The sequence below is a fragment of the Mirounga angustirostris genome, unplaced genomic scaffold (genome assembly GCF_029215605.1).
Source record: "Mirounga angustirostris isolate CCGP_5_RB_7025 unplaced genomic scaffold, mMirAng1.0.hap1 SCAF_1, whole genome shotgun sequence".
NCBI classification, from domain to species: domain Eukaryota; kingdom Metazoa; phylum Chordata; class Mammalia; order Carnivora; family Phocidae; genus Mirounga; species Mirounga angustirostris.
The window spans coordinates 182,486,662-182,499,757 of NW_026991709.1; the positions used below are offsets into that span (position 1 = coordinate 182,486,662).

Sequence of the window (13,096 nt, forward strand, 5' to 3'; positions counted from 1 at the left end):
CTGAAATCTTTTGGTGCATGGAGGTTTTACCATGCTGGGATTGGAAGCCAGCTGTGTGTGCTTCATGGTGTGTCAGCTCCCCGCCTCCCCAGTATGCACTCACTCCTCTCCATCAGTAGAGACCCCATTAACGCCTCCAGTGAAGAGTATCATTGCTTTCTGCTGCCCAGTGGTCAGGTTTTTCCTGGGTTGAGGCATCTGGTGTGGATTTCTGTTGCTGAGCTAAGAGACACCTCACCTAAGACGTTCGCATCCTGAGTCGCACCCACCTCCTCACTGCAGAGTCATGGATGTTTGGGGAGGAAATGGAGCACTCAGTCATTGGGAGGCCTGGTGGGGCTGGCTTCTGGGGAACCTGCGCCCTCTTGCCTTCACAAGCTGTGGCTCAGTCCGTGTCCCTGCCTGCGTGGCGGGCAGGAGTGGCTGTAAGACAGTGGGCCCCCGCGGTATATCTGGGCTTCACTGGGACGTCCTCAGCACCATCTTCCCTGCTGGCTCAGAAACCCGGCTGGGCCTGCATGAGAACAGGTGTAGGCAGGGAACGTGCAGCGAGGCCTCTGAACCCACTGTCTTCATCTCTTTAGGGACCTGACTAGGAATCGGATTCGCGTCATCGAGGGCCTGACGTTCCAGGGGCTTGACAGTTTGGAGGTGCTAAAGCTCCAGCGAAACAACATCAGCAAGCTCACGGACGGGGCCTTCTGGGGGCTGTCCAGGATACACGTGCTGTAAGTGCAGTGCTGGGTTCCGAGCGGCACCCCTGCTTGGCTCAGGCGCCCTGGCGGCCCTGCGTGTGCTCCTTCCGCCCCTGCCTTGAAGGATCGTGGAGGACTTCTGCCGGAGCTGGCCGCTGCCTTTGGGTCTCAGAAGGCTGGGCACCGCTCAGTAGCTTCAGTGACTTGGCCCGATCAAAGGGTCTTTTTCTTGGGAGTCAGGAAAGTCTCTGGGGGCAGTTTCCATGGGTCTGGTCCGGGAGGCAGCCTGGTGCAGGTGGGAGATGGAGCCCTTCTGCTCAGGCTTCTCTCCCCCTGCCACGTCCTCAGTGAGTAGCAGGGCGCAGAGTGGGCCCCCTCCCACAGACCGCAGGAAGTTCCCTGGCTCCCTATTTGGGACTTGACCATCTGTCTGGATGTGCAGGGGGGCTCCAGTGTCGAGTTCATCCTGGGAGATTTATTTATGTGTCATGAGCTAAGCAGGCCCCTCGGTGCAGATGTCCCAGTTTTACAGGGGAGCACCCCCTCCCGCCAGATGTGCATGGGCACAGAGCGTGCCTATAGGCCGAGTCACGTAAAGCGGCGACAGGAGGGCATGTGGAGAAGGGCAGGAAAGGCGGTTACCGATCTTCTGTTTTTAAACATTTAAATGAGCTTGTTTTCAATGGTCAGTAACGTATACTTATAACTGAGTACAGTCAGAGAGTACAGAAACGTGGCCTTGGCCTCTCTTCCCCCATTCTCTCTTTACCCCCTTCTGCTCCCAAAGGGCAGTCTCTGGTCCTCCTTTCTTGGGTGGTCTTTCCTTTTTCTTTTTCTTTTCCATTATTTTAAGTAATCTCAACACCCACCGTGGGTCTCAAACTCACAGACCCAAGACCAAGAGTCTTAGGCTCCACCGACTGAGCCAGCCAGGCTCCCCTCCTTGTTGGTATTCCCCCTGTCTTGGTGGGTCAACTGGAGATTTGTCGTGTCACGGTCAGTGATGTAACTTGCTCAGGAACCCCACACATGTGCACACACCCACACACGCACACCCTCTCCGTTCCAGGCTTTACAAGTCATATCACTGTGTTCATGTCCTTTGTTATCTTTGCAATGGAAACAGAAAACAGAAACTCTGTATCCTGTCTCATCGGCTCTGCGCTGTGCTCAGTGTCAGAAGCGTCTCTGATGACCCCTTCTTCCCACCCACCCTGAAACCCACACTCGCTGTGAGGTGGGGGCATCAACATTAGCACTGTGGTCTTGCTTCTCCCTCTCTTCCTGGTCCTGGGATTGGCCGCACGTCTGTTTCTATCGATTCAAAAGCACCTTTACTTGACCTCCTTAAAACTGTCGTTCTGAACTTTGAAATCCAGGTGGTTGTGCGCTGGGTGTGCTGAGAGTCAAAGAGAGTTCTCAGAAGAAAATGGAGTTAGCAGGTACCCTTTGGTTTTTATGTTGAGCACATTCGTACACGCTGAGGGTGATGAGTTGCCCGAGGGATTATTTATAAATGTGCTCACCTTTTGAGCAGTGGCAGAAAGTGAGAGAGAGAAAAGCAAAACCTGGTTGCCCAAAGGCCTTGCATATGAACGTGGGGCAACATTGGAATTAGAGGCCAGTCCACTGGGGTCGTCCTGGGCTCGGGTGTGCAGGGTCGGGAAGCAGGGTAAGAATGTCCTCACTTGAGCACCTTGGTGGGAGCAAAACCCTCCGCACCATGCTGAAATTCTGGCATTTTCCTGTTTGCTTCTCCTAACAGCCTTGTGAAGTTGCTACCCTTGGGTCTCTCTATCTTACCCATGTTTCAGCCCCGTTCAGCCAGTAAAGCGGCAAAACTGGGATTTAAATCCAGGTCGTCTGACCCCAGAGCTAAGGCGTGTCTCTAGACACCATGGTCCTGAGCCCTGACTTGGATAGCCAGACCTGGGTTTGAATTCTGGCTCCTCACTGCTCGCAGAGCTGTGGAATGAATTTTAGACAAGTTATCTACCTTCTCCCAGCCTCCGCTTCCATATCTCTAAGAGCAGGATAAAAGGTACCCCCCACTTTCTCTTCTTTCTCTTCCTTTTATGGGCTCAGCCATTGCCGTGCTCTGTGCTCGGAAGCCCTCTGCCCAGGGTGCCTGGTTCACTTGTATTTGGCGAAACAGGTCACTTCAAGGAAGCTTCTCCTTGCCCTCTGAGCTCCCGAGTCAGCCGGATACTCGCGGCCGGCTGTTGGGTTCACGGGTCCTCCCCGTGTCCTTCCCTGACACACGTGAGCACGCCGCCCCCCCCCAGCTGTGAGACCCCCCCCTTCCTCTCCCGCACCGTTGGCTGCTCCTCAGTGCCGACCCGTGTGGGACGCAGGGAGGCTGCCTGCGTGCAGGGCGGTCGGCGAACGAGAGAGGCCGCTCTCACGCCTGTGCGCTGTCTTTGCAGGCACCTGGAGAACAACGGCCTGGTGGAGGTGAGCAGAGGCTGGCTCTACGGCCTCTCGGCCCTGCACCAGCTGCACCTGAGCAGCAACTCCATCGCTCGCATTAACCGTGAAGGCTGGAGCTTCTGCCCGAAGCTGCATGAGCTGTAAGTGTCCCGCCACCACTCTGGGCAGACAGACTCCTAGACACTGCCCTGGGTGACCCCCCTGGAGCGGGAAGCTCTAGGCCTGATGGGGTCCGTGGCACCGCGGCCTCCGCAAGCTCAGACGGGGCAGGGCGCTCAGAGGCAGGCAGGCCTGCAGCCTGTGTTGGGGGGAAGACGGCCCCAGGCAGCCAGGCCCAGAGTGGGACTCAGGGCTTGCAGCAGGACGCCCTCCTGATCTGCTCTCTGCACCCCTGCTTTCAGATGAGTGGGGGCTGCAGGGGTGGCCCTAGGTCCCCGCAGGCAGCCCGTACCCCTAGGGCCTTCTTGGCCTTGGAGAGGGTTTCAGAAGGAAAGCCTACACAAGTGTTCTCCTTGCAGCTGTTTGGAGAGCTCTTGTACATTGATGGCTACACCCGGTGACGTGCATGTCTTTAGTGACGAGGCTTATTTGGGCTCACACGCAGAAAGGACCGTGACCCTGAGCGATGGTGATGCCCTGACAGTGGGAGAACTGCATGTCCTTGGGGCGTCCACCTTCCTTCCCTTAGACACGTCGTCCAGGCCCTCGGCTCCTTCCCTGTCCCCGCCCGGCACCCCTGTGGCCGGGGGGGGGCAAGGTACCTGTGCTCCTCCCCGAATGATGTGTGGACCCTCCTCCCTTCCAGACACCCCAGACCAGGCTCCAGGCCGGGACTGGGGATCCCAAGACCGACAGTGACCTACCTGCTTGCAGCAGGAGGGCCTGGGCCTGGTCCAGCGTCGGTGCGTCACTGGCCGTGAGAAGGGCACTGCCAGCCCCCCGGGGGGGGCACGCCCGCACCCCTGTTTCTGACCCCCGAGCAGAAGGTGGGTGCTTTTGGAGGAAAAAAGTAGCCCCTCACCATGTGGGCTCCTTCCTTGTAATGCACTCCAGTTTAGTCCAGTGTGTTTGTGTAAGAGGGTCTGGGTGGGTTTTCTTCTTTTCTAGGCTTGACTGTAGAAGATTCACCCCTGAAATGAATGGCTCTTAAAAGTGACAGGCCTCTGTCTTGTCTCTCTCGTGACCTCAGTAGGCAAGCAAGGCGATGTTTAAACTCAGTGTTGAGTCTTGAGGTGGTGGTTTTACCTCTTCTTCCATGTTCTCCCCACACCAGGGCACACTGGCCTGGAGTTCATACTTCAGCGAGCCCGTGATTATCTCATGTAAAAATCCATAGCCCTGCCTCTTTCCTCTTACATACCTTCCTTGGGTGTTGTGAGTGTGTGCGTGTTAGTGTTAACCTTGCGGGTTTGGGTTTGTGGCCCTGCACGGCAGTGTGGCTGCCTGATATTCTTATGTGGTACAGCTCTTGGCTCAGGCCGTGGCCCCCAGGGAACCCCCAGGGCTCCTGGTTGGTTGCTGTCCAGGCCTGGGAACCACGAGGAAGCAAGAGAGGCCTCCTCCGTCCCCCGTGCCCGAGCCAGGCCAGTCGCTGGGTGAGGAGCCGTGCTCTGCCTGGCTGGAGGCTGCGGCACCCCTGGTTTTTGAGGCGGTGGGCAAGTCGTGTCCCCTGTGCCCCTGTCCGGCAGGCAGAGCATTGTGAGCTGTCGTCTGTCCCCATTACCAGGGGTAGAGGTCACAGAAATGCTTCAACCGCCTATCAGTTTTCCAGACGTCTAGGAACCTCAGAGGCCAAGTTAGGATCGCTTTCCAGCGTTTCCGGCCCCCCCCCCCCTCTATGCTAAATTCTGTAATTGCAGGTGAGGGTGTATTTTTGATCACTTGCCAGGTCTTTCCGACTGACAGACACCGTGACTTATTTCTCCAGGAGGGAAAGAATGTTACTCCCTGCCGCCTTTAAAAACTCATTAATCTTCTCGGAATTTATTTTGCTTCTTCCTGCCCCAGCCCAAATTTCCCATTTTTGAACGACAGAGGACTCATAGGCCAAGTGGCCAGCCCAGGGCCGTGTGGTGTCCGAGGTGTGGGAGGGCGTGCTGGGAGGAAGGTTTGATTCCGATGCTCGGGATGATGTGTAATTTGGGGGCATGTTCCCTGTCCTGCTCACAGTAGGATGCCCGGGCCGGCTGGGGTGGGGGCGCAGAGACCGGAGACTGTCGCGCCCGGGAAGGCAGGAAGTTCTGTGAGACCAGCTTGGTCCACGCGGCGGCTAGTGGTGCCCTCTGCTGGCCGACATCGCAGTCTGACGGGGCTCCCTTGCTCACTGTCCGTGTCCGCTGAGGTCCAGTCCAGGGTCTCAGGCCCCTGTCGTGAGGGGTCTCTGATAGCCTGAGTCAGGACCCCCCATGGACCCCGGCATGAGGGATCAGAGCCTTGAGGGTTCTCGTGTTGGATGACCTGGTGTCGTCCTCACAGCCTAACATGCTCTCTGGTTGCCGTGATCTACGCAAATATTCCAGGAGCCGAACTGTGCGGGTGTGGGTCCCTGGTGGGTTTCTAGCTGCACAAACCCTGTGGCCCTTGGAATTCTGGCGAGCCTGCCAGTGTCCTGTCGTCCCACCGAGACCCTGCTGACCGTGGCTCGATGTTCAGGAGAGGGTCGGGCATGCCCATCTTGCACGGCAGTGACATGTGCCTTCCTTCCCCAGGGTCTTGTCCTTCAATAATCTCACCCGGCTGGACGAGGAGAGCCTGGCCGACCTGAGTAGCCTGAGCATCCTGCGCCTCAGCCACAATTCCATCAGCCACATCGCGGAAGGTGCCTTCAAGGGACTCAGAAACCTGCGTGTTCTGTACGTCATTTGCTGTGGGGCTGACAGAAGAAGGGGGTCCCTGACTGGGAAGGCAGAACAGAGCCCCCCAGCTGCCTTGTTGAATTCCCTTCTTGTTGCTCTCGAGTCAGAATTGGGTCCAAAGCTGACCCACTATGTGCAGAGTGTCACACTTGCATAGAATCAACTGAAAAACTGGTTGAGCAGAGAACTGTCTCTCAGTACCCCAGGGTGGTGCCGAGAGGGTGACAGTGGCTCAGAACCTTGCCATTACCTACCCTGACCCTGGCGGGATGCTAGGGTCCTAACGCCCGGGGCAGCCTCCCGGACCGCAGCCGTGCGCTCCGTCTGTCTCTCTTGAATCTTCCCCGTGCGCCGTCAGCACACTCTGGCTCCAGGAGGCCCCATTTCAGGAGAGGCATTTAGCAAATCCTGTGTCTTTCCCTGAGCTTCAGTAGGGTCATTTAACAAAACAGAGGCAATGATGTCCAGAATTTTCTTTTAAGTTCCTTCTTAGGTGGGGTTGCCAGAAGTGGCTTCAGGATGCTTTCCTGGGAGTTAAAGTTTTTCTTCTGTTGGCTCCAGACAACTTCCAAGGCCACTCCGGGCATTCAGCCCCCAGAGAAGGGTGGATGATTTCCACCGGACAGTCTCGGGGGGATGTGAAGCCTCCTTCCCGGCGTGCTCCACTGCACAGACGGCCTGCTCCCGTGTGACAGGGAGGGAGCACTGTGCACTTGCACCTGGCCCAGAGGCCAGAGCCAGCTTCAGTGCCGGGCCATTGTTGGGCGTGTGAAAGGGCCCGGATGCCAGGCCATTAAGGCCAAGGTCAGCCAGCCTTTGAGCCCTTGCAAGGCCTGAATAACAAGGCCGGGAACATTCAGATTGAGCCAGAAAGAAGAGAAAAGCTTTGGCAGCCAGAGCGAGGAGCAGGGAGACAGGCGCACACAAGGGCAGCTCTGGGCCCCCGGCTTTCAGTCTGATGATAATAAGGAGAAACACGCTGGAAGGAGGGGTCCCTTCCAGCAGCAGAATCTCGGCACTCTGAGCTTTCTGCTCTAAGATAAAGGTCAGAAGGAGCACTGCACTTCTCAGGCGGAGCTCCCCTCCCTCCTGGCAGTGCTCATTCCCGGCGAAGGCTCTCACGGGGGCTGGGAGCAGCATCCCTTTCTGCATCAGAGAGGAAGGTGTAGAACCCAGAACCGTGGGGGACGCTGGAGGGGCTGCTGGTGGGGCAGAGTGGGGGCCTGCTCACCAGGTGGGAGCCTCGCCTGGCACTGGGATCTGCCCTGGAAGCTGGGGGAGGAAGCTGAGTCATCCGCCTTGTGATCTGCGTTGTTGGAGGAGACTGGGCTGAAAAGTTGGCCTCATCTGCCAGCCCTGGCAAGTGGGTCACAAGTCTGACTCAGCGCCCAGATGTCGTCCCTGGCTCCGAGTCAGTGCCTGTGCAGGCCCTGGGGTGGGCGGGGGGGGCAACTCCGGCCTCTGAACCCACTTGCCAGCATGGAGTGGCCCCAGGGAGGACCTTGTGCGGGGGGGGCTTTCTTCATTGTCTCCTTCCTCGGTGTGCCTTGGGCGGTTTCTTAGTCAAGTCCAGGAAGGGGACTCTGGTCGGTGTGAGAGCAGACAGGAACCTTAACCTTTCAGGCTCATTCTCAGTATCAGTGGTCAGATGCCTGCTCCGGGGGGGTGTGCGGGGGGGGGTTTGTTCGCATGTGCTATCTGCACCTTCTCCCTGCCCCTGGGCTTGCCCTACCCACGTGGGGAGCAGCCCATGGAGCTGGGGGAGCTCCATGTTTGAGGCATGTGTCCACTTCGTGGGAAGGCTGAGAACGCCAGGCCGTGCCACGAGGTGTGTAGAATGGGCTTCCCGTGGCTCGGCACTTACACTTGTGTTGACCGTTCATTACAGCTGGGCATCTAGAATCCACCCAGATGTTTTCAGCTTCCAGGTGGCATAGGGGGTGTCTGTCTGTTTTCCCTCTTGATGTTAAAGAGAGTTGAGAACTCAGGCTGGATGGTGAGCCTTCTTTCCGTCTCCTCCCCAGGGATCTGGACCATAACGAGATTTCGGGCACGATAGAGGACACCAGTGGCGCTTTTACGGGGCTCGACAGTCTCAGCAAGCTGTGAGTATCTCCGAGCTGTAGCTTCTGTGGGGTTGGCGCACAACGGTTCTGAGGCTCCGCCACGCCTCCTCTGTTCTGGGCCCAACTGGAGCAGGGCTGGCTCGCATTTATCTTCTTCTGTTTGGGAAGAAAAGTTTGAATAAGGGAACCAAGGCATCCCAGCCTCTTTCTGGCCAGTGGTCTCCTCACTGCCCTGGACGGTGGTTTCCCTGGGGCTGAAGACTGGTGTTCGGAGGCCTGTTAGATTTTCTTTCCTGCTGAATTTGTGACTGACATGAAAACAGCTGAATTTTTTGTCTTGCTTTGCACAAAGAAGTCTTGCCCTCTTAATTCCTAGAAACTGTGTGAGATTCTAAAGCCAAGTACTGTTCGTGGTTTGGAGTCTCTGGTCAGTACTTTTGTTGTCAGTCATAATGTTAAACAGGAACAATCATTACCATGAGGTAATATAACAGCTATTTTTTATTCGAGGTTTCTGGTGTTTTTATTTGCAGCTCCTAGAATTTGTCACTTACTCTGCAGAGCGTGTACGTATCTGTGTTATATCTAACAGCCTCCCGAGTGCACGTTCTATTACGCCACCTTTCTGTGGTCGAGGAAACACTGATGAAGGGATTTTGCCCCAGACTGCACAACGGGGAGGGTCAGGACTGGCTCCAGAGCTCACACTGTTCTCCCTCGTCCCACCTGCTTGCCCTCCGCCTGTCACCAGCCCTCCCTGCATGTGCCCCCCAGGGAGCCTCCAGGAGTGGGGACAGGAGCGGCCGTGACCACTGAGTAGCGACTCGGAGGGTTTCAGGCGGACAAGAAAAGGCAGTCACACTCCATCTCCCCAAGCCTGTTCAGGTGACAGGGTGAGCAGAGTGTGAGTGTCAAGCAAATAGCTCCAAAGCAGCAGTGGAGTGTGAGGTTCTGGGAGAGCCTGCGGCAGGGGGAGTCTCTCTGTAGAGCTTTGCACTGACGTTGAAAAGCGTGGTTTTTACACACCTTTTAGACTCAGAGTTCTGAGTAAGAATCCACTCTCTTGGCTCTCTCACGGTTCTCTCTTCTTGAGCACTGTGTGTTCAGACAGCATGTTAAAGAGTCTGTCAGTCTTCCTTTTCCTTCCCTAAAAAAGCACTCCCTCCTCCCCGCTCCTGGCCCCTGTACCTAGCGAGCCGCCGGGAAGAGGCAGGACTGAGGCGGAGCTGCTGGGGCAGGGCACGAGCCTCACTCTCCGACGCCTGCCTCCGCCCTAACTCATGGATGGGGGGCGAGGGGGCGTGGGGGGGGGCTGCAGTGGGCGGCGCCACCAGGGCCTGGGGGCTGGGGGGTGGGTCCCTCCGGTGGAACCTGAAGCCACTTCTTGGGTAGTGTGTCTTCCAAGAGGCCCCAGCGTGTGAGTACAGGTGGCCCCAGGGTTCTGCAGAACGCAGCCTGTGCCTGGGGCTGCCTTCGCGGTCACTGTGGTCTGTTCCCCTGTGTTTTCTCTTTCTTCGACCCACTGGACTAGGTTCAGCAGTTCTGCCTGAAGTCCTAAGTCCATGCACCTCACTCGCCCTGTGCTGTTGGACACAGGCTTCCTGGAGGCGGTGCCTTCCACACTGATCTGGTCCCGAGACTGCGGGGACCTCATTAGAATAGGGCCATCTCTAGCCTCCTCCCACCCACCCCCGCTGATCAGAGTCTTGGGGCTGGAGGCTCTGTCTGTGTGTCAGAATAAAGGCAGGGAGCACACAACTGGGGGAAATGCGGACAGGAATTGCTTAATATGATTAAATTTATGCACTTATTTAGACGGGATGGTCTCCTGGTTATGTTGCAAAAGAAAAAAAAAATCCTCTTCTGGGATGAAAAAACGGAATGGCGTGGTGCCTGTGACCTGGATCCCCGTTCAGCCAGCCGGGCTGGGCAGGGGACACAGCGGAGGGGGAGTAAGACTGGTGCCTTTGGGTGATGGGTGCAGCCGTGTAAGGGGCACCTGTGGGGTTCATGACGCTCCGCCACCTGCCTGTGGTGGTATGTGGACTCCTCTCCATTAAAGGGGAAAAAAGGAAAGCCTACACTTTGCTGTGGTCCTGGCGCCCTGCTCTGGCTAAAAGCCACTCCACAGGGTGTGTGGAGGGTGTGGAGGAAACGCTTAGTGAATTCGGGGAAGGAAGGGGCCAGCGCTGCCTGGCTCTCCTCCCCGCTCAGCCTCCTCCGAGCACTGCCTGGAAGCTCTGCTGCGTGGCCGTGGCTGGGAGCCATGGCTGGGACCCTGCACGGCCCCGTTCAAACAGCTGGTGGCCAGGCGCTGGGACCCGTCAGCAGTCGGGGTTGTGTTCGCACAGAGAAGGGCCGCCTGTCTAGAGCCGTCCCGTCATCCGGACTTCTTCACCCGGTGGGGCTGCGGACCCTACCGGGTCCCTGCGACCCGGTGCCGGCTTGCCTTTGGAGCACGTGTGGGAAGCTGTTCAGGGACCTCCCCGACAATGGGAGGGGAGAAATTCCTGCCTTCGCTCCGTTATTCAAGGACCTGGGGTCCTTCCTGCCATGCAGGCGGCCAGAGCTAAATGAAAACCTTTTCCGAGAAAGAACAGGGGAGCAGCAGAGCCGTAAGGGGCTTCCCTCTGGGTGGAGGTGGTGGGTGCTGCCCTGCCCCTGATTTTCCCACCTGCTGAACACGGCCGTATGGGATAGTTCTTCAGTCTGGAGCCTCCTGGCAGGGCCCACCGAACGTTACTGGCTCTAGCGAGTTTCCGCGAGTTTCCCGTTTGCCTATGATTATTTTGCTTACCCCCACAGCCCCTGTCGTCCTGTTGATGGAACACCTCCCGGGGGGCTGCACAGGGTCCTAGTATGTGCGGAGGCAGGGAGGCTTTCTGGAGCACAAACTAGCAGCAGAGGGGGGCAGTTAGTCACCTGTGTATGGGGGGTAAGGTGAGGGGCTGCCCATGGTTCTAGCTCTCTCCGTGGCATTCCCCAGGTAAGGGCATGGTGTGTGCAAAGGGGAGTGTTGGGGAAGACATGAAGAACTGGACCATGACACCAAGCCTCTTGACCCCGGTGAGATGGGGTGGGCCTGGGTAGGTGCTGCCCCAGCCTGGGGAACGTTGCCCCTGCATGTCTTCACAGAGCGATGGCCGGGCCCACAGGGTGCTATTCGTTGTCACGGGTAAGGGGTGGGGGTCAATAGGTCATGGTTTCTCTGGGTCAGTACAAGGACCACCTTAGCACTCCCCCGGCGTCTGCAGGGCTGTGTTAGCAAGACCTGGAAGGCCTTTGGGAGCACTTAGCCATGCATAGGAGGTTGGATGGCTGACTTTTGGGGTCACTCTCTACTCCGAGGGGGGTGGGGGGCATGGGGCCAATCAGGTCTGCAGTCCCTGCTCTGGGAGCCCCGGATCAGGTGCAGCCCACCCTCAGCCACTCACTACCCTGGGGACAGAAGGAGCCTCCCCCTGGCCCATGGGCCCGGTTTTCCCCTCTCCCCACAGCCCCCCTTTATTGGAACCGGCCCAGCCTGACAGCTTGAGCCCCAACCCCCAGATGTCCGCCTGGAGAATGTAAGGGGCTATTTTAGTCCACCAGCAGGATGGTTAACCCCTACATAATTGCGAATTTGTTTTATTGCTACTGTTACCGTTAGAAATAACCGTCTGCCCGCACTGTAAGAGAGGTCATTGTGACTAAGACGTCACGAAGGAAACAAAGCCCAGCTTTTTCCTGGATCTAGTTGACGGGAGAGTTCACTAAACAGTTAATAGGTGTTATAGGACCTGGAGCACAGTGGACCGGCCTGGGGGACGCAGGAAGTGAGAAGGTGGCCGGCACCCCGAGGGCCGGTCTTTGCGGGGCTGGCTCCGTGGTTCAGGAGCGGAGTCGGTGCGGCTGGCGGATTTCCGCGTGTTTGGGTTGTTTTAGAATAAAGGCCTCTGACGGCGAGAGCGTGTGGAAACTCTTTCGGAGGAGGAGACTGTTTCCACATTCACAAAGATTGAAAAGTCAAAAGGTCCCTGGCCCTCGTGCCCCTCCGTCCTCCCAGCAGCTGGCCGGGTCTGAAGCTGAACTCAGAGCCGCTGGTCGGCTGCTGGGTGGGCGGCGGGGAGGAGGCCCCGGGGGGTGGGGGGGTCTGTTCCTCATGAAGTGGGGGGACCCGGCAGCTCACGTGCTTGCCCTGTAGGTGTCCCCTCGGGTTTCGGTGCCCGAGCGTGGGGGTGGGGTGGCGAAGCGCCTCCTTCTGTGGCTCGTGGCGCTGGCAGGGCCTGTCCGCGTGTGATCTCATCTTCGGGAAGGTGCCCCAGGAGCCCTGCACAGTTGCTGGAAGCTCAGGGCCCGGGGGCAGGGCCCACCCGTCTGCCCAGCCATCTCTGGTTTCCTTCCAGGCTATTTCCTTTCTTTGCTCCTTTCAGGGCGGAACTGGAGCTTGCTGTCTTCATGCAGGTCTGAAGGTGGAGCTGGCCCCCAGCAGAGATCTTTCTCTGGTTCTCAGTGGGCTCCCAGACAACAGTCGTGCTCTTCCAAGGCTGCCTGCCGTGCCCACCTTAGGAAGCCCTCCCTCCCGGGGCTGGGGACTCAGACTTCGCAGCAGCCCCCGCTCCCGACCAGCCCTTTAGATGATGCTGCTGGGCGTCAGGCGGGAGAGCCCACGTATCTGCGTGACTGTGGGGTGCTCGCTCGCAGGGGGTTTCCTGTGCCCACAGGAGTGCAGGGAGTCCGGCTGGGCTGTCCTCAGAGTGTTGCATAGGGAGGAGAGAAAACTGGAACCTTAGTTCTTTTCATTCCCAGTGTCCAGCCCACTCTTGGTGCTCCCCCCCCCCCCCCCCGCCCCAACAGACTTGCCTTTGGATGACACAGCCCTGGAGAAGCAGCATTCATTCATTCCGGGTGAACTGCAGGGGCGCAGATTTTGGTTTCTGGGAAAACTCTGGGTAGTTACTGTGGAGGTTGTGATTGGAACTGCTTGGAAGTGGGAGCCCCTTCTCAAGGGTAGGCAGTCCAGGGGTACAGGTATTCGATAACCTTAGAGGTTGACCTTTGAGGACCTGTC

General features: G+C 57.8%; 1 protein-coding gene across 10 annotated transcripts in view; it reads left to right on the forward strand.

Annotated features, from left to right (window-relative positions):
* LRIG1 (leucine rich repeats and immunoglobulin like domains 1) overlaps nt 1-13,096 on the forward strand; it is a 111,925-nt gene that overhangs the window by 78,826 nt on the left and 20,003 nt on the right. For all 10 annotated transcript variants that reach the window (XM_064593976.1, XM_064593967.1, XM_064593952.1 and 7 more), the window contains 4 exons: nt 585-728; nt 3,122-3,265; nt 5,834-5,977; nt 8,005-8,085. In XM_064593976.1, the coding sequence (XP_064450046.1) occupies nt 585-728; nt 3,122-3,265; nt 5,834-5,977; nt 8,005-8,085 (513 nt within the window). The remainder of the gene's footprint in view (nt 1-584; nt 729-3,121; nt 3,266-5,833; nt 5,978-8,004; nt 8,086-13,096) is intronic.